The 21253-nt window shown below is 37.3% G+C and overlaps 1 protein-coding gene across 2 annotated transcripts in view; it reads left to right on the forward strand.

The window, feature by feature from the left end:
• Positions 1-21020, forward strand: part of CDIN1 (CDAN1 interacting nuclease 1) — a 127517-nt gene extending 106497 nt beyond the window's left edge. For both annotated transcript variants that reach the window (XM_009634159.2, XM_035889815.1), the window contains 2 exons: positions 19303-19456; positions 20306-21020. In XM_009634159.2, the coding sequence (XP_009632454.1) occupies positions 19303-19438 (136 nt within the window). In that variant the 3' untranslated portion in view covers positions 19439-19456; positions 20306-21020. The remainder of the gene's footprint in view (positions 1-19302; positions 19457-20305) is intronic.
• The last annotated feature ends 233 nt before the right edge of the window (positions 21021-21253 follow it).

The raw sequence follows: 21253 nt of genomic DNA on the forward strand, positions 1-21253 counted from the left end.
ACAAATTGAGAGTTTTGGCCAGGAGAGTAATAAAGTTCCAAACTAGTTTTCCAAACTGAATAGTGAAAGCAAAAAACTATTTTGCAATCAACTTCAGTCAGCATATGAAAAGTAAAGAGTATTTGGGGCTTTGCCAAGCTAAAACATATTATAGAAATACCCATTTTAACAGTGCTTTCCAAATTTTTTCTTCTTAAAAGTCAGTCATTCAGAAAATACGCAACTTTCTTTTTACTCAGCTCAATGTCTTGCTAAATTTAGGTTGTCCTGTAATAAAAGTTGTGTTACGATATTCATGTTGATTTTGTGTGTATGGTATCAACTACTACACTGAAAATAAGTTGTACAATCTGTTTAGTTTACAAAATAAATAAAACAAAAAAAATACCCCAAACCAAATATTTTACATTCCTTTTATGCATTATATTGAAATCCTGATGAAATTAATTCTAAAACCAAAGCATTGCCCTCAGTTCAGGTAAATCCCATGAAAAGATAAAAGCAGTCACACTTCACTGTGAGAAGGGCAAATTATTCCTGTTGATCCAATACTTTTTCTTAATCAATTTAGTAAATTTATACTTGATATTTATTGGGGCGGGGGCAGAGAGAAACAAACCTCATTTCTTTTAACACAAGGCAAAATTTATGGATTAGAAAGCAGGGGTGGTGCAAAGAGTTGGTTATAAAGTTACTCAAGTCTCACTACGTTTGCCTTGTCATGAGGAAAACCAAAATTTAGCCAAGATTAATTTAGTATAGAGCATTGCATCATGAGCATACTCTCTCTCACCTATATATACATATATCTTCATGTCAATGTAAGCATATATATAGCTATACCCCTTTTTTGTGTTACTACAGCAATATATAAATCATCAGGTTCGCTCTATCTCTGAGCATATTCCCCAGGAATCTTTTCACGTATAATTTATAAACAACTTTAAGTTAAAAGACAGGTCAGTGAAGTGCAAAATAAATATTGGGTTAAAGTTGGCTGGCTGAAAATGTTTCTTTTGTTATAAAGCTTACCTCCAGTTTTGGGGTGGGTTTGGGTGGTTTGGTTTTTTATTTGTCTATTTTCCACTTTTTGGGTTTGGGTTGTTTTAATATGCATTTCTGAAGGTCTAAAAGTGGATAGCATTGTTCATGGAAAACAAACTACCACTAATAATTTTTTTTGTGTCTTTTAACATTTCCTGTCGTCTGAGCCATTAAAGCTCAGCCATTAAAGCAGACCTCTCAGAAGATATATGCATGTCTGAGTGTATTAACAAAGATAAGCAAGTACTAAAAATCTGAAAAGCTTCATCAGACTGCAGTGGAGATAAATTCATTTATGCCAAAACATTCCTTTGGGTTATTCAGATATCAAAATGACCTGTTTCTTTGATTTCTTATAATAGTGCTATTCTTTCCTTTATTTAAAAATAATCATTGTCACTCCAGAAAAATTGTTTAGGAATGTTTTCTTGGCTGTTGGGGGCGGTTTTGGACAGAGAACAAAGTTTTCATAAGTTTCAACATTTCTGCTACAAAAGTCAAAGTGAAATGTCTGCTTCAGTTCAGCTGAGAATATATCAATTATTTGGGTGAACTTGAAATGTTTTCTTTCATGTAATTTTTAATAAAGCAACAACTGCCGTCCTGTATTTAATGTGGATGGCTGTTGTGGCTCTGGAGGATATCTCCTCCTCCTTTTTTTTATGGTACATCATTAGAGTTGAGGGAGTCTAACCACATTCCAACATATTAAAAGAAAGGGGGGGGGGAGGAATGCTGTTTAAAGCTGAAATATGTTTCAGCAAACTAAAATGAAACATTTCTTCAGAGATTTCAAGTGTATCATTTTGATCAAAAATGACTACATTTTAATGTTGCTAAATCAAAACGTAGTTGAGTTCCTTTGTTGTGGTAACCTCTGCATTAAAACTCTTCATTTTTAGTCTGATGTCAAATTGAACATTAAAAGTTGAGTTTCCAGATTTTGGTAAGCCAGACAGTGGTGCAGTGCATTCTGCACTGCTTCTCTGCTGTCTGTACAGTTGGGAATTACAGCTGGAAAAGTAACTTCCTGGGACCAAGCTGAATAGTGAGAGCATTCCAATTACAGCTGGGTTTTATTAGAAGCAGTGCTCTTTACTAGAGATCCACCTGAGATCACCAAGTCACTGATAACAGTAACTATGAAGAGGCATCTCATGTCCATCCCTGACTTCTTGGTAAGAAAGACCAATAATCCTTAGATGTGATAAGCAAATGGTAATTGCAGTTGTTTTTTACTCTGAAAGCAGCTTTTTTCTTGCTTTTATTGAATTTCCGGGAGTGCAGTGCAAAGAAGCATTCATTACCTACTGTTAAATCCGGTAGTGACAAGCCATGCATTGCAAATATAATTCATGATCAACTATTATTTAGTAATTCTGTATCATTTTGTTTGCATCTCATCCTGTTTCTTGTATTGATGTCAAATTGTGATACAAAAGACAAATGGAGTTGCTGATCAATGACTAAAATACATGCTGATATAATCAAAATGGCATAAGAACAGAGGATCCATTAAGTACGGATCATAATGTATGCCAGAAATTAAAATACATGACTGTGAGATGCTTTAGTGTCATGAGATATTTCAGTGCATCTGTTTACCTTCCATTCATGTAAGAGAATCGTGAATGAGATGGAATGCTTCAAAACAGGTGTAAAAATCAGAAGTAGTAAATGAGATTATGTATCGAGAAGAGAGTAATTTTTTGTTTATTAATGTTTTTAATTCATTTTGAACTATTGCAGAAATTTCCTTGTCATCATGCTGACCACCTTGCTTTTTCATATTGCATCCTCTGAACTATCAGTTGACTGCCTTTACCTTAATGGGCAGAGCATTATTTATGAGATACATTTTCTTCAATTGTATTTGGAAGGTCCCTATCATACAGTCCAATGGCTGCAACTCTTGATTGAATGGTCAATATTTCTTTATTTGTGTTTTAGTGAGGTAATCAAAACCATTTTGCCCCCCACATGTTTTGAAAAAAGACCACATATATAAACAGTTTTATGTAATAAATGTGCGTATGCACAACGCCCGTAACGTTAGGCGCTCTTTTTTTTTAAGATGCTGTCTATTGTAATGGGTTTATATTAAACCAACAAAGACAGGGAATTCAGAATTACTGGCCTATGCTTAATACAGTCAGTGAATTATTATATCTAGGCACAAAGTGGTAAGTAAAGATTTTTAGTCTGATCTCTGAATTTCCTCGTAGCTGTGGGTTTGTCAGACCTTTAACAATACACTAAAGCAGGGGGCTAGGGGGCTGTGGTTTAATATGGACTAATGCACATGGTAGGGCTTTTACATTAGTGCTATTTCTTTCAATGCATTACAGTGAAATTGTATTTTAAAACCAGGCAAACTATTGATGCTTTTATTGAATGGAATAATTTATTATAGAAATATTTTAGCCTGTTGACATTTCATCATCAGATATCAGTAAACATAATACACATTTCCCATAAGACTGTTCTTGAGAGCCAAATATTTACCCTTCACTTACTGTAAAGGTAGCATTGTAATAATTAGTGTTTGGGCAAGACAAAAAAAATGTTTAAAGATTATCTTTTTAACATAGATTAATAAATCAGAAATATCCCAAAACAAGTTTGCTTACTAATTCCAACTAATATTTTCAAATCTGGCATTTAATTTTACAATTGATGGATTGTTTTTCTTTTTAGTCATTGAAAAGACTAAACTACCAAGCTAAAATATTTATTGTAAATTAAGAGCTTCATATTTAAACTCACCAATCTGATAGTACACTAAAATTGTTGAATTTGTTTCTCTGGTTTTATGGAAAAAATCCTCAGAACAGATAATATTTCACTTAGCCCTATATACAAAATCAGAAAAGTTGGCTGCTTGCTCCTCATATAACTTATCTTAGACCATTTATATTTCTGAAGTGGGATGAGCATTTAGGTGTTGTTATTATTATCTACTTATTTATCATCTGCCTTCATTGCAGGTTTGTTGGCAAGTGCCAGTTAATGCTGAATGAGGACTGGGGCTTAACTGTCTGCTTTTCTAACATAATGCTTCTGGGGTTTTTATTTTAATTGTTGTCCAGATGTTTCACACCACACTTCTGCTTCACATATCTCTTTACATTTTTGTCTTCAGAAAGACTAAATCCACTGTGATAGTATATTCTGGTTTTCATCTCTCATGCCTCTTATTTTTTGTTTAAGTATCCCAAAAACATGTGTTAATATGAAAAGGATTCTTGCTAGAAGCAGTATATGGAAGTAGATAGAGGTAGTCCTTTCTTCACACTTTGAATCTAATTTCTGACACTTTATGGCTCATCCTTACAGTAAATATTTTTGTTGTGTAAGTGACTGGACAGGGAAAACAAAGGAGTTGAGCATACAGTCTTTTTTTCTCTGGAATAGTCGTCCTCTTTTTTATGCATTCAGTGGGTAGGCAACTGTAAAGAAAGTTACCCCTGTGTGTGTGTCTGTAATTCAGTTTTAGACATGCTGAAGCATAAATTCACTAGCTATACAAACACAAAGTTAAGAACAGTAATAAAGTGTGTGCATAAAATGGGGGGTTTGCTGTCACATTTGATTCCGTTGCTATTGCTTTGTTCAGTTTTACTGTTAAGTTAAGCTCTATTTGTAAGCAAAGATGTTCAGCCCTATTCAGCCATTTTTACGGCGGGCAGGTTTGCTGGAGGTGGCAGGCATTGCATTATGCTCCGTGAGCAGGCAGCCCACCCGACACGCTTACCTCTGCCAGAAGGTTGTTTTACAGGTAAAAATTCTGCTGAGAATTTTATGCTTTCACTTACCATTAGATTGCTCTGTGCTTTATGAACTGCAGTATCCACACTGAGTTCACTTCTACAGGTGAGTCAGGGGCAAGGAGACAGTCACCTGGTCCCAGGAACCTTTTATGAGCTGTGTACATTACAAACAGAACTTTTAAGAGGAATCTAGAAATTAATTTAAAAAAAAAAAAAATGGAGTGTGTGAGTGGCATGGGTACTGCTTACAGATTAGAAAATATTTTTTCTTAAAAACTAGGCCAGGGAACTAGTGATGGAGCTATTACTCAGATTTCTTAGGTTTGGTGATTGTTTACATTTTTTTCTATATATCTTTGATTGTTCACTTTGCTCTAGGCTTGAGGATTAGGCAAGAGTAACCTGGATAACACTGAACCAGAAGAGCTTGAGGTTGTGTGTATGTATTGTCAAAACAAGAAGAGAAATTAGAAAAGTTGTATATACTTCTGCAATTAGCAAAGTTTGCTTGTCTTCATGTATTTATCTTCCAAGGCTAGAGAACGTTTACAGTTTGAAGATGTTACCTTTGATAAAAATGAGACAGTCCATCATTATTTATGAAAACTAAATTATTAAGCTATGTATGCAGGCAAATAAACAATGGTTCAGATTCATATTGTTCATTTGAAAATGAGATTCCTTTTAATCTTAGCTTTTTTAAAACTCTTTATCTTCCTGCATTCTGTATAACTCTGGTATCTCATTTTAGAAATATACATCGTCTTATACAGGCTTTTGTCTTTGTTCCTCAGGTAGGGGAAAAAACATTTGGGTCTGTGTTTAATTTTTTTAGCAGTGACAATATCATTTCAAATTGCTTGAAAGTACTTTGTATTATCGGTTTCCTGTACTGCATTTAGACATGTGTAAGATTTTGTCACTGTGTCTCATCCCCAGCTATCATAAACACCATGTCTTAGAACCTGTTTGTTAAACCTACAAAGCAGGATTTTAAAAGCATTTAAAGCGTTTTGGTCCCACTGCCCTCATGGGAAGTTTTTTCTAGATGCAGAGTATTGGTCTCCCAGACGTGGAGGATGGTTACACCTCTTCGTAGCCTTTGCTTTCCTAGGCTGGAGTGGCTGAACTCATCTTTCCTATGAGCAACTGTTCATTTCCCTGGGCACTGCAGTAGCCTTGCTCCATATTTAGCTATTATATGTCTGTCTTGAATGACCTGTCTACAGTTTCCAGATGAGGGCTAAGCAAGTGTTTATTTTTATTGAAAATTTCTCTCCCAGTGCTTGGAGGATTATTTTACCCTTTCCTTAGCTGCATCACTTTGCGTCCCTGTACCGATCAACTCTTACACAGATTGATTCCTTCTTCCTGTGGGAAAGCAAAGGGAAATATCATTTCTTTATTATAGGCTGTATATCTATCTGTGTGTAGGTTTGAAAAGAACTGTAGCAATAATTTAGGCATGGTAGTTAAATTGCAGATCGTGTACAAAAGTCAGAATAGTTATCTGCGGTAAAAAAGTGGGTAACTTGAACATTGGCTAAAAAATGTTTAATTTAGTTTCTGGATCTTTACTATTTAAGACAACGAATGTTTTAAGATTGGTCATGGCTGCCAGACAGTGATATCAACAAGGCAAAAGTTTTCCTTTACTGTCACCACATCTGCTTTTTTATTAGGTTTTGTTTATTATATATTTACACAGTAGCAATCCAAATATAGTATCTGGGTTGGGTTTGTTTTGTTTTCTAAAAAGTGAAATACAGTTTGGGTTCCTCTAACATAAATATTAGACAATCTCCCGACTCCTGCAATATATATGAAACGTACTGTGCACATGCACAGTTGTCCCTAGATGCCCATGGAAAAAGTTTACAGATCTATCAGGTTTTATCCATCCTTTTTTATAGTCATGGGACAGACTTTTGTGCAAAGTAAACCAGTGTAAAGCCAATCAGCTTATTTTACCCACAGCGATGACATGTTACTGCCTGTATTACCTCACAGCATGTCACAAGACATCGTTACGTGCTACTCAGTTATATTTCATTTATTCCAGAAACTCATCAAGTCACTTCAGTATAAGTATATAAAAAAATTTAAAAACCACTCAGTACCACAAAGCTCTTTAAAGTCAGATTTCCATAAATTTGCACAGTACTCAATATTGGCAATGTTAAGCAAATAAGTACATTAAAGTGGAAACATTACTTAAGCAAATAGAAGCTGTTCTATACTGTTCTATACCATCTCTGTCATTTTATATGTGGTCTGACTTGATGATTTTTTTTAATTAAAGAATGGTTCAAAAGTGCCTGTAGGTAAGCAAGAAATGATAAATTAATTTTTAATTCTTATTTTTGCTGGTTCAGCTGGAAGTATGGCTCTCTTAATCTCCTGAATTTACCGTTTTTCTGCTGTTGCCATAGTGAAATCAGGTAAAGCAGGCAAAGCTGTACTCTTTCTTCTCTTTGAACTTAACTAAAAATAATGCTTAATCTATTGGTATGGCTTGAGAAATAGCTTTTAAAAATGTTAATGTGGATTTAGCAGTTGTGGAGAAGGGGAGATTTTCCAGTCCCTAAGTGGAAGTCCTATTTACCCTCAGCAAAAATACAATACCTGTCTGAGCAGTGCAAGTTTTCCTTTACCAGTTCATCCTAGTGCTTTAGGCCTAGGGAGGCTTGAGGGCAAAAAATATGTGTATTCCTGCGTCCATTTATACATTTTGCTGTCAGATACTTCTGATGGGAGGAGGAGTATGAGGCAGCTGGGTTTTTTACTGGGTAGCTGGTTTGTGTAACCAGGACAGAACATAACCACACTATTTCAGTGATAATCAAGTCAGTTTGCATCTCAGTAGCTGATGGAAATAACTTTGCCATTAGAGGAATTCCACGTAGCAAAGAGCTGGTGCCAAAAAGCTCCAAATCCCATTGCAGATTCATCCCGTGCTTCAGGAAGAGGGTGCCAGACTTGCTGAGTTGTTTGTATTGGTGTGTAGTGATGCGTAATATCTGACTAAGGTGTGCTAGTCTGTTGTGCGCAGGCCTACCTCTAAGTCAATTCAGTTATTTAAAACCATGTGTACAAGTTATCATCTCCAGTGTAGAAATATTCATTTATAAAAAACTTGATGCCTCAAGGATGCAGTAAGATTTTCAAATCTTTGGCAAAAGTCAGGGGTTGGTATGGAAAGATCCTAGAAGTAGAAGGAAATAGTTCAAACTGCCCAAATGTTCACTGGCTGTTTAATTTGATGAGGTGCAGTTGTTCTCCCTTCTCACTTATTTACTGACTCTACTTTTCTTTTTTTTTTTTCTTTTGACTTTGTTTCTTTTTTTTTTTTCCCCCGTCCAGCTAACAGTGGTCTGCCTTGACCAGACAGGGAACCCCCCCTCTTTTCTAAGAGTGCTATAAACTGAGGGGACTGACAGGAAAAATATCTTAAGTAGCTTTTATTATCTATATTGGGCTTCCATTACTCAGTTCAGGTTGAAGGTGTCATTCCCATCTTCAGCATATTCCAAGATCTGTGCTGAGGTTGGAGCAGATGGAAACCTTATGTCAGCGCCTCTCCTTAAGCTGCATTACAGCAGCTCACGACAAGGAGCTTCGTGTGAGAGACAGTTTTCTCCGGAGGGTCCTGTAGGAGTACAGCAGCCATGGAATTCGGGAGCTGTTTTTAACCTCTGTCCTTCATTACATTTTGAACGTATGGCATGCTTTGGCATTGCAATCACGTGCACAGAGAGACCACCAGAAAATAAGCACTTTAAAGAAACAAAAAAGTCCTCGCAGCTTTTTGGCTGACAAGGGAGAGGGAAAGGCAGCTGCTTGTGACAGATACTATTCTCACCACTTAATATACTTGCTCTGAGCTTTTAGGCAATGTAAGAAGCAAAAAGTGAGAAGGTAACTGCTCAGGTGGAAGTTAGCCAAGTCTCAGAAAGGTCGGTAAAACTGGTTGGTGTTCGCCTGTTCGTGATGTTCCAGGCTAACTTGCCTTTGGAGGGAAAAGCTGTGTTTCATTATTTTTCTTCTTGTTGTTGCTTTTCTTTCCTATTAGTTTTGCTTTTGTCTTAAAGGGAGCAGGACTGAATAGGACTAGCAGCTCAGTAACTCATATTTTTTCTCTTCTGTTTAAAAAGAGACTGCTGGTTCTATCTTTGATGCCTTTATAAGACTGCCAACCAACAATGTTCTTCTATAACATACACCACATATAAAGTAAAACTGAGTAAGAGAAACAGTTGAGGCAGAAGATTATTCAGTACTAGAAGTTTTATACTTAATGGATTTTTTTTCTTCCTTTATGTTTTATTAAAATGTTAAAAATATTTAATAATTATGTTTACCAGACACCTAAACTAACAAAAACTGGGAAAAATCTTTGTATCACACATAATGTTAATATTGCAAAATCTTGCATGGGTTTTATTAATATCTTACTGATGATGTTAGACTCCCATTTTCGATACAGCAGTTTTTATGGTGTCTTCCAATTGATTAGTACAGGTGTGTGTGTTATGCTGACCTTTGGGAAAAAAACCTACAGTCACTCTCAGTTTGTTTTGAATTTGTCTAAAAGGGTTTTGCTATATTTAACACAGAGACCTTGTGGCTATTGGGATAATAACCTTCATACCATCTTTGGGAACAGCTAACGTATAAATGCCATATATAGGGTAAATGACTTGACACAAGATCGATTTAGCGATTGCATGGCAAAGATTAAAAAAAAAACACAACCCGCAGGAATAAGGAGTCCAACTTGTCTTGCACTGTTTTCAACATATTCTTGTATGAGGGAAAATATTCATACTAATGTGATTTTATCATGTTGCAGACTTCTGGCTCAATTCTCATCAGACATGGGTTGTAATATGTCACTGGCTATCTCGACTAATCTGCTATTGCTTTTAAACCTTCACAAGTGATAGCATTTTCCTCTGAGTCTTCCTCTCCCTCCTTCTAGGCTCCTGTACATGCCAATGTACATTTGTATATCTTCCTTTTGAACAGAATTATGTGCCTTAACAGTGAGCCCAGAAAGGTTCAGTGCATGGTAAGCAAAGAAAGTTGAAATTAAATTGTTTCTAGAATAGGTATATACTAAGAAAGAACAAATAAGTTGTAAATAAATCCAAATAGCATTATGAATTTTTCAGAAGGTGCCTGCAGTAGAGCTGTGTTTGGCTGATAGATACAAATAAAGAGTGTGTGTGTGTGTATATAAAGTGAAGGAGACAGAAGGCAAAAAGCTGTTCCATGTAGAGAAGGAAAGTAGGTTTCTTTGCACATCCCCAGTTATGCACTTACTTGATCTAATAATGAATGTAACAATTCTACAAATTGCCTTGATGGTCTCCTAAAGTCCCTAGAACAATCTCCAACTAAAACCATGTGAAATGGTCTTGTAGTCTTTTGAGAGACTGGGTATTTTGCAGGCAATACAAGTTGCTACTTATCTCAGGATGCACTCTTTTTCTGAGTAACAACTAAAAATTAAGTTATTTTCAACTATGAAGTGGGACACGGCCAACTTGGATTGTACAGATACTGTATCAACTGGGAGACAAGCTGAAGAGCCTCAGGCATTAGACCTAAGTGATAGATTCGTAATAAAAAGAGTGAATGCCAGGCACAATTACAGTTTGCCAGCAGATTCCAAGGGCAGCAACAATATTCCAGGTCGGAGGAGGCGTTTGCTTTCCTTCTGGGTGGGCACCGGGTGCCAGGGTAATGAAGGGGCAGCAGACGCAGTACTTTCTTTTTCATCTGTTCCCTGCTTAATATGGATAGGTGACTTACGCTTTGAGAGACAGTAAATTTAAGTGCAGCATCACACATAAAATATTTCTGCCTGTCAATTATGCACAATAGTGTGTGTGGCAGTTAACTGCTAAGCAACATTGTGTGAAGATACTCAGTGTGATTTACTATCCCGTCTTGGACTAATTCTCTGATCTGGGAAGTTGGAAGCCCAAACGAGCTGTCCTCCATTTGTTAATTCATCTGTTACATTGTTTGTTTTATTGTATATTTGTGTATAAGGATTTGGAGATACAGAATTGTCTAATAATTCATTCAAAATGTCTTGAGGTAGCTTTAATGCTGGCTCCAAGATTTATACTCAGCCAAATGCTAAACACACAGGTATATAGTACATTTATTTATCAGCATTTTTGCTATCAAAATTTGCTGAACAACTTTTCCAGTTAGTTTGGTTCTATTTTACAAAAATTAGTAAACAAAAATACATTGCTGTGAGAGCAGCTGTGTGTCCCCTGTTAAATGCACTTTTGGGATGCCCTATCGCTGTGGCCAACGCTGTCACCAGAAAAACAGCTGCACAGAAAGAACGGGTTGCTGCAAACTATGAGGCGCTCACAGATTATTCAGATATCATCTTGCACTGGCCTTAGGGTGGCCTGTTGCTTCCAGCCCTAAAAATAAACAACTATTAATCACCTAATGGCAACATGAGTTGACCAGCACTTACGGCTGCCTGGACCTCAATTTAACTGTACTCAAAAGCTTTTCTCATGTGTTCTGTCACGCGGGATAAGAGGTAGGTTGCAGCCAAGCATTCCTTTGGGAGGACTGCTGTGAGTTTAACAGAATGTTTGAAATAACCTCAGTGACTCCCCTCAACACTGATCCGCTGCTTCAAATGTGCAGAATCAAACAATCGCAGCCCTGCATCAACAGTCTCTGGAGGGTGAACGAATGGCATGTGGTTTTCTCAGGGAAACTGAGTAACAAGCAAGTACCTCGGGAAGCACCGTTCTTTGCCTGGGTTTGATCAGGAAGCATTGCTTCCAGTGACAGTATAGGCAATAATTCTGTAATGCACCCAACGACCTTTTCTCCCTGCCTTTTCAATGGACAGCAACTTTCTTGCAGCGTCCTAACTGGTAAATACAAGTAGCACAACTTGGATAGAAGTAGCAAAGCTTTACTAAACTAGTCATCAAATGGCATGTTGCAGGATGGAGGGGTATTGCTGCTTTGAAAAGGAACACATTAATGCACTTGTAGAGGTACAGTAAAACAATGTGCTAACCCTGAATTATAAAAGACCAATATGTAGATGCAACAGCTAGTAGAGAATATTAGACTCTGTCCATCAGAAAGGAATTTATGAAACTTCTGAAAAAGAAGATGTAGAAAGCTTTCTTACATTGTGCATTTCAGGTTGAGATTTTTTTTGGTTGAGCTTCTTTTGCTTAGTTATGCCTGTCAGCCAGGGTGCCTGAAGTCACTTTGCCCTGCGTTGAGGTGGCTAAGTGAAGTAAGGTCCTTATAGTTCAGGGAAACTTGGACCTATCTCCAAATTACCAAGTAAGGTATCTGGAACACTGTCTGTTATGTCTGTTATGAGACTGAAAAAAGAAATGTTTTACCTTAGGTACACACAGCCACTTTCAGAGATGAGCATCTGGAATACTATTAATAAATAACAAAATAATATGTTATTAATAGAAGTTAGGACATGAACCAGCAAAACTTGAGAAATTCAAAGTTCACTCAAGGCTCTCTGGTCTTAATGACAAGCTGCCTTGAGCCAGTATGTGTTTTCTTTCTCACTCACTGCATCAGTCTTCACTTAGAAAGCCTTGATCCTTGTAAATCAGTGTAACCTTAATGTTATTTAATCATAGCTTTTAAGAGTTAATTTCCATGAGAACTATATTTTTAAAAAACCCTAACTTGTCATTGAGGATTATAAAAATCCTTTATTTGCCTGGAGAACAGTACTCAGATCTGAATGAATAAGTGTAAGTGAATAATGTGTTTCGACAGTTTGTTTATTAAAAATGTATTATGCAGCTAAAAGTTATATTGTATTTATAATATTTTAATGACAGTGACTTTTACAGTTTTGCTGCATTCTATTAATATGCATTTAAAAATTGTGCTGTGCAAAATTCTAAAATATTTTAAACAGTCTCTTATATCCACATAAATATCACTTGATTTGTTTTTATTTCTCCAAATGCCAAAAGCAATTAAATCATATTGTAAGCCTGATGAAATGCTGCTATGTGATTGATGCCTTAACAGTGTCATTGCTGAGTTAAAAAGACAGCTAGTGTAAAAAAAAAAAAAAAGCTCATTAAGATTTAATCATATCCAAGAGAGGTGTGACGATAGAGACAGAGGCCTGATATTAGTTTCCATCCACCTTTTTTTCACCTGACAGCTCCAACTTCCACGTCAATAGCATGTAATATCAATATCTGGCATTCATGGAAATGCCTACCTTTCTCAGCCCAAAAGAAATTCCCACTTTTGAGTCAAAAACTCCTTGGAAGTGGGAGTCTCATAGAATATTAATAGACTTTAATTTTTTTTCCTTGTCTTCAGTAAAAATAAGATTTACCCCAACTACTGTGGTAACATCAAAGCTTAAAGCAGATTAGGTTTTACTTGCTTAATTTTACCTTAAGCAGCATAAACTGGATGCCTGGATCCTTGAGACATAATATGCTGATAACTTCTCTGTGTGAGGCTTGATGTAGTGCTCGCTAGTGCCATGGACAAGTTTCCTATTATCTTTAAAAGTATGCGATCAGAACTTGTTAAGCTTTTTCTTGAGCCACATTTGCAAGCAAATATATTTTTGTGCAGTTGTTACTGCCGGAAGACAATATTAAGCAGCTTAAGGGAGTTGGGCCCCAAAATGTTGTAGCCTTCTGAGTTACAGGTTAAGGATCAGATCTTTCAAGCAAAAAATATTATTCAGTTACTTGATTTTAGTAAGTATTGGGTTATATTTTTTCTGTCTTTTGACCAGATTTGGTCAAGTCAAAAAAATCAGCTGCAGTGTAATGCACTGAAGGCATCTTTTATTTAAATCAGTGTGTGTGTGTGTGTGTGTGTGTGTGTGTGTGTGACTGGATCACAAAAGTGCATGGAGGATTTAAAAAGTGACAGGGATAATAAAACCCCACCGTTATCTTTAAATTGCATTCAGAGTTTTTAAAATGCACTGTCTTTATGCACAAGTACCTTTGATTCTAAATCTCTATATAAATGAACAGTAGCAGAAACACCTTGTTGCAGACTTCTGAACTAGCTTGTGGTAGCTGTTTAAATGGAAAATCTCTTGCTAATCAAAGTCAGTTTCTGGGCAGTGGCTATTAAATGTTTGCCAAGATATATAACGCTGTGTCATCAGCAGTCGTAAACTGGTCTAGACGTAAGGAAGTTGGCTGACTGATGCCAATTGACCTTACTTGAAAATGTTGTCTGCAGTTGTTGCCTACTAGCCTAGCCCTGCCAATATCTAAATTCCCTCCACTGACACAAATGAGACTTCTACAAGTAAACTAAAAGTTATGAATCCTTAAACGGTAAACTTACTTACTAGATATTATAGGGGGGTTTAATTCTTGTGTCTTCAGGGTTTGTTGGTACTACAAGTAAAACCAGTTTGCTCACAACTGTGATTCTCAAAAGCCGTGTTAAATTGATTAGAATGTACTAATTTATTTGTGAATATTTGTAATTCCCTTTTCCCAGGAAATAAGTAGTGATGTACAAGTGGTAATGCTCTGATTTTCTTGATATTTAAAAAGAAAAACAAGGGAACAAAGCCAGCTTTTTAGCTGGCACTGTTAATGATCTGACATTAAAAAGCAAGGGACCAAAATGCAGTCCTTCAAAGACACATTCCGATGTGACCTTCATAATTGAAATCACCAACCAGGTAGACTGCTATGCTTTTGTGTAACGTGAATACTCATCTGAATCTGTTTGATAAAATATTTGCTTACATACATGCGTATTAGAAATAATAATTCATATGCCAGCATTTCATTATGAGAGTCTCTTGGAATCAAAATTATTTACATTACGCCGAGATGCATACAACCCATCTATAACAAATCGACTAAGAATAAATAAAGTGAACATTTATTTTAAAACAATTGCAAGATGTTTTACATTTCTGCTCAGTATTGAGCAGTGTGTTGAAAATGCATTTTTCATAAAACCACATGCAAGGCTTTTGATGGTGAAAAAATTCACTCGCAACAGCCACATGTCTAGGCAAATCCTTAGAAGCTAGTATGGACCCCACACAGGCATTCCAGAAGAAAAGACATTACTAGAAAGTAGTTGCTCTTGAAGTGAAGTAGAATATGTGTGAGCCTACTAGGCCACTTTGATAAATAAATAAGTCTTTTTTCTTTTCTAGCACAAAACTGGTTCAACTGGAGGGCAACTTAAACCCAAATTCACATGCTACTTAGTTTTTTCTTTCCCATTTATTTCTTAAGTGATCCCTTGGTTTATATGAAGATGTGATTTCTAAGAAAAAGAACCATTTGGCTTTGGGTTGACTGAATTTTACTGTCCTGGATTTTCAGCATCTTTCTGTGAAACTCCAAGAACAAAGCCCAGTGTCCCAGGATTATCGATGTACAAATCTATACTCCATTGACCATGGGTTTCTTTCAAAATTGGTGTCATTAAACCAGTACAAAAGATCCTCTGAGCACTCTTAAACTAGTGCAAAGCTGACTAATTTAGAGTAGTACGGTCAGACATAAGTTTTATCTAAAGCACTGTTGAGCCTGTAACTATATTTAACTATACTCAAACTGTATTTTACTGTCTCCAGCATCTATCTCAAATCCTTCACTTGCTTCTTTGAAAGACACCGCTGCTGCCCTTAGTACTTAGACTAAATTTAGTCTTCTATACCAAGTCTAAATGTGTCCTAAACTAATCCATGGGCTTTTGTAATCCTGCTCTCCTCTTGCCATGCCATGGGGTCATCATAAGCCTACCTACCTCCTTTTTGGCACTTCTGGCATTCTGACCCTGCACTAAAATGCAGCTAAATTGGCTGTGGCTGCCCTGTAGTCACAAATTCCAGTGTCAAGACTAGACAATGACTAAACCAGGATTTATACAATGATAACTACATGTTTATTGGTTGATTTTTAAGTAAACTGATGCAACCTATGTGGACAATTTTCACTTGCCATGTTTATTATATTCTGAAGGAAGCTTGCCTGTGTATTTCCTGTTTATTCTATTTTTACTGCATGGAATTAACCAAACTTTAGTTACTTGGATTTCTTTTCAGCTATAAAAAGAAACTCCACATAAAAGTGAAGTTCTAAAAGTAAGTTTCACTGGAATAGGTAAAACTACAGTTTTGTGTAACTTTTTGCCACGTTCCTGCACACCTAAGCTTTTCAGGGTAAGAACTAAAGACAGGGGAGGAAAAATACAAGTTAAGCACATTTTTAGGGATTTATAAAGTTTTTCTGAGCAAGAACAAAATCTGTTGGAGTCCATAGTTTGTTACCTTCTAAGCTTGATTTTCGTTCTAAGCTTAAACTTTCTCCAGTGTGTCTCTCATATGAAATGGGATAACCTGGCCTATATTGCATGCTGTATCTAAGTAGTTTTAGAACCATTTGGCACATTCAGAGATTTTTTTCCTCCTCCTCAGAGCTACTAAATGAGTCCCCCTTTCCATAGCAATACTAAGTAAGCATTCTGTCATTTTAGTTTATTCTCCTGTGTAAACCAAGGTTAGTTACTAACTTGTTAAATGTTATGATTGATGCAGAAATACATTTGTAGGTTTACTTTATAATTCACAGCATTGAATTTCGTTCTTCATGGTGTCATATCAGCACTTCGGAAGGAGTCAAATTATAAAGGATAATTCTTACTTCTAGGTTACACTTCCCTACCTCATCCCCTTCCACAAAAAGGTTAAGTGTCTTCAAATTAAGGCAGCAGTAATTAACCAGTGGCATTGTTTGTCATTTGCCAACTCTGAGTGTTAATGAGAGAGAAATTAGCACTTAGCAGCAGGAGTTCCTGATAGTCAGTGGCAAGTGCTTAATGTGCCAACAAGTTCATTTTGGTCTTAAGTACTGCACTTAAGTGTTTTTAAACAGAAGTATGGTATGGTTTTTATGTGATACGGACTGTGTGATATAGAGCTATAATAGAAGGAATGGCACAATATAGGCGGAAAAAAGTGCAACCTAGGCAGCACAGGGCAAATAGTTTTGCTGTAATAACACAGTCAAAAGCAGGACTGATGGATGGATTCATGCTAAAGATGTACTTGCTCCTGCAATTAACAGCATAGAGATGTTCTTGTATATACATTCTATCGTCAAACTTGGCATTTCTGAACATAATTTTTAAGCTCAAAATATTCCTGAAAAATTGTGCTTGAGCTGTGAAGATTTGCTAGAAAGACATAAATTAGCCTTTTGAGGAGTCTCGAAATACTAATTTTATTAAAAATTACAGTTTCAAAAAATAACAAATGACTTAAGCACACTGCCCCATGTGTTTATGGTGGATAGGGGATTCAGACTGCCACACAGAGCAAAATGAGCCCTCCAAAACTTGGGCTGAGCAGCTGCTCATTAGCGCCGAGATTTTACCTGGCACACGCACTGGTAATGAGTAAGTACTCGTGTACGTTTCATAGCTTCTGCCTTGCATGAAATAGCCCATTAGAAATGTACGTACGGTCTGCTCCCTGTCTTCTGGGGAGTTTTGCTTTTTAAATAACTTTGTTTAGTACATAAGTACATCCCCACCCAGTTGTCCCTTCTCTATGTTTGGTTGATGTGGGAACAGATCTGTAGTCTCGAACTAACACGAGTAGGCCCGTCCGGCATCAGCAAGTTACTGCCTCTTCTCAGAGGCGGTGACCACCAACCCTTGGCTTCACTTGCCCTTTTGCTCCTCGCTGCTGCTGAGCTGGCCGGCCTCCTCCTTGCAGCGAGGCCCTGCACGTCGTGGCCCCACACAAGCTTCAGCAAAGGCAAACAGAGGGAGGACCTCAGACACAGTAGAGGGTGAAGTTGTTGGCCATCCAGAGAAAACTTGGGAGTTGCGTGTAGGCAAGGCTGTCCTTTGGTATGAGCCGCTTTTTAGTCTGCGCTTTATTCAATGCTAAACATGTTTGAACACATTCGCTACTATAGCTGGATTTGGCGGAGTTTTAACCTTGCCACTTTCTAATAGCATCTTTCAGTCGCAAAGAGACGTTTGCCAGGGCTGCCTCAGCTATGCTGAGGGGTAATTTACTTTGCCACTAAACTGCGGCCACTTCTAGGCTGAAGAGTAGTAGCCATAAACCGAAATGTTGCAATGCTATGCAGCAGTTTCGGGCAAAAGACTACCGTATCTAATTGAAACTGCAGGAGGAAGCCACAGGGGTTTCTTCTTCCTTTGATGCCTGTTCCATTACATGAGCACATCAAATAGAGTTTTCCCTCCATTGTTGGAAAGAAACCACCCTAATGAAGCCAGTCTGGCACTACCCACAGCTTTGAGTGCTTGTATTGTCTGCTAAGTGGAGATTTAGGTTACCGTGCATCCCCCCCAACACGTTTTTACTGCAATTAAACATTAACAAAAATTGGCGACCATATTGGTTGAGTCCCGAGCAGGGCTCTGCATATAAACCATCACATGACATTCTATTGAACTTTTTCTTGTACAGACGGTATCTAACAGCTCATCCTGCACTGTTGTTTTTGGCAAGTTCACTACAGCATATAATAAATCAAGGAAAGAAAAAGCTTTTTGGCCTAATGTTGTACAGACTGCTGTAATGTTAGACTACAGAAAGCAGTTCTGTTTTTAGACATCCTTTTACTAACCCAACATTCATAATTTATGATTTCACTGTAAAATTCCTGCAACACTACACCAAAAGTAGTGCTGCCCTTTAATTAAGTGCTCTCAGTAGGAAAAACGTGAAACTGATGTGCAAAACATATCGCAGTATACAGTGATTGATAGTGATTACTTCTTTATGAACCCAGCCTGAAGGTCTGAACTTCCTGATGGGTAAAATAGTCCACGGGGCTGCTTCCTGAGACTGCCTAGTGGGGATCAGTCAGACTTAGCGATATCTGAGGAATTCCTGGGGCACGTTTCAGAGACCTTACAGCAGAAACTTTCTTTTTTTAATTGTGCTTTACGTTAATAATTACCTGAATAACAGCTCCTTGTAGAGATTATATTTTAAGGATTCATTGTTATCTTCGTGGTATTATCTGCATGAACTGGGACTTGCGTAAACCCCCGTATTTTTAATGCCTGCACGCCCAAATCTGAAAAAGCAGAGTGTGTGGCAAGAGACTTCTGTATGTATCAAAAATACTAAATGTTATTTAATATTTAAGGCATAGGTCTTTTTTTTTTACTGATAGGGGCAGAGTATTCAAAGGAAAAAAAACCAAAACTGATGGGGATTGTTTGAGTCTCTAAATAGCATTTTTATGCATGGAATCAGGTATTAATGACATGTATCACTTCAACACTGATTAAAATTTTAAAATTAAATGGAGGTCAAATACTCTCTCCACTTTTGCAGTGAAATGAACAGATTTACTTGTGTTGGAATGGCAGAGGTGGGGAATTAACGCTTACCTCGTACAATCACCTAAGTAAGTTCATTTTCCTCTTTGCTTGATAGATTTGGCCCTGGATTAGTCATCTACTGGTATGGATTTATTGAAGAGCTGGACTGCCATCGTGAACGTGGTATCCTGCTAAAAGACTGCTTTCCTACTGACATTGTGACTCTGCGACACAGCATGGCTCAACGCTGATGTTGGGAGGAGGAGGAGGTAAATCCGGAAGCAATTTGACTTTCCTGCAGTGTAAACCAGTGGCAGCATCTGCCCTGAACTTCAGCTGAACTCCTGCTGCCCGCCCTTATGCTACTGCCTCTTTACACAAACACATCAAGAGTTTCTGTTTTGCTTCAGACCTCTGTTGTGATCAGCCAAAAAAGGCAGACACAACCCACTCATTATCAGCATTTCTGTCTCTGTCAAACAGCTAGTTTCTAGATACTCATAATCTCTTCCTTCCGGATGGCTTCTTCTAGCATTCTAAACAAAGGCAAAAATGCAGAGGCTGAAAGATGCGACTTTCGGATCTTGTCCCTGTTGCCGAGTCACCTTTAAAAATACGTGGCTTTTTTATGGTTTCACTCACAAGTTTATTCAGTGCTAGTGATCTGACTGAAACACCTACACTGATGTGGAAAATTGGTAAAGACTGTTATTCTGGGGCTTAAAACAATGTAATGAATGGCTCGTAAAGCCCAGGTGGTAAGACAGGATCACTTAATTTCTCGCTGTTTCAATAAATAGCCAGATTTTGTGAAAATAATTGGTATGTTTGTTTTGTCACTATCTGATTGCTAAAATCAACAATGAAATCCCAAGTTGACAATTAAAAAATAATCTAAGTTAGAGCATTTGGGGGGGGGGGCAGTGAAAGTGAAGAGCAAGGATTCATTTTTCATACTGTGAAGTTTGGGGTTAGTTTTGTGGGTTTTTTAATAAGTAGTTTAATGACTCAAAAATACCTTGTGTTTTGTCTTTTCCTCCCCACCCCCTGGGGAATCCATACCTCGGAGTTTTTCTCTTAACTGGCTTTAAGGAAGGAATCTGTCTTGACCCCTGTAGGTACTGTAACATGCAATTTTCTGGCATACTGAAGTCCGACAGAACAATGTGCAGGAGCTCTCTATGTGGATTACTTCTGAAGAAGATTACCGTCCTGGTGTTCAAGAAGGGGAATAAAAAAAAAAAGGATAAAACAGTGCTTCATACTAGATCAGTTCCACAAGACAAATAAAGCACACAGATGGGCATATGTTTCCTGCATACTTAGGTATTCTTGTAAGAGCATTGTTTTCCTCTTGTTGGAGCCACCGAGGTCAGAGGTACGTTGAGGTGGGTGTAAGCCCTCCTTGAAGTTTCGAGGAGTTCAATCTCATTCTATTCCCATCCTCATTGCCTCTCAGAGGGGCAGTATCAGGCCTCAGGTTTGTGCTCTCAGTTAGAGGTTTCTTAATGATAGCGGCTTATTGGGCTTGACACTCTTTAATACTCTTTCTTTTGCTGACTGGCATCCAGGAAAGGCCAAAATATTTTAAAAAGTCAATGGGAGTTTTGCATGTATGCTCACCGTGATCAGAGTTTCAGAGAAGTTAAGCAGAGGTACAGATTGTGTTGGAGAATTAAAGGTGTGATAACAGTCTCCCTAAAGCACAAGCTGATAAGCTCTTCCATAAGGAAAGGGTCTTTAAAACATTACAGTCCGTATTCATCATCTTTTTCAGTCGAGGTGATACTTTGTGCGCCTGTATGATTTCAAAAATCACATGCAGACTTTTTACAGTCTTGCCTTGAGTTAAAAGAAATGGTATTAATCTTATGCTTTTTTTTCAGCTATAGTTTTCAGATGCATATGCAGTATTTTTATTGTGAATTTTTAGTTCTCACTTTAACTCTTTTTGGTAAGTTTCAGACCGGAGTTTATCATTCTAACTAATCTTTAATTTTCAGGAAAAAATACCTTTGGTCTTCCTAGTAGTCTGTCCCTAGCTGCAGAGATAAGCTAGTGTAGCT

The sequence above is a fragment of the Egretta garzetta genome, unplaced genomic scaffold (genome assembly GCF_000687185.1).
Source record: "Egretta garzetta isolate BGI_Z169 unplaced genomic scaffold, ASM68718v1 scaffold2, whole genome shotgun sequence".
Classification (NCBI taxonomy): Eukaryota; Metazoa; Chordata; class Aves; order Pelecaniformes; family Ardeidae; genus Egretta; species Egretta garzetta.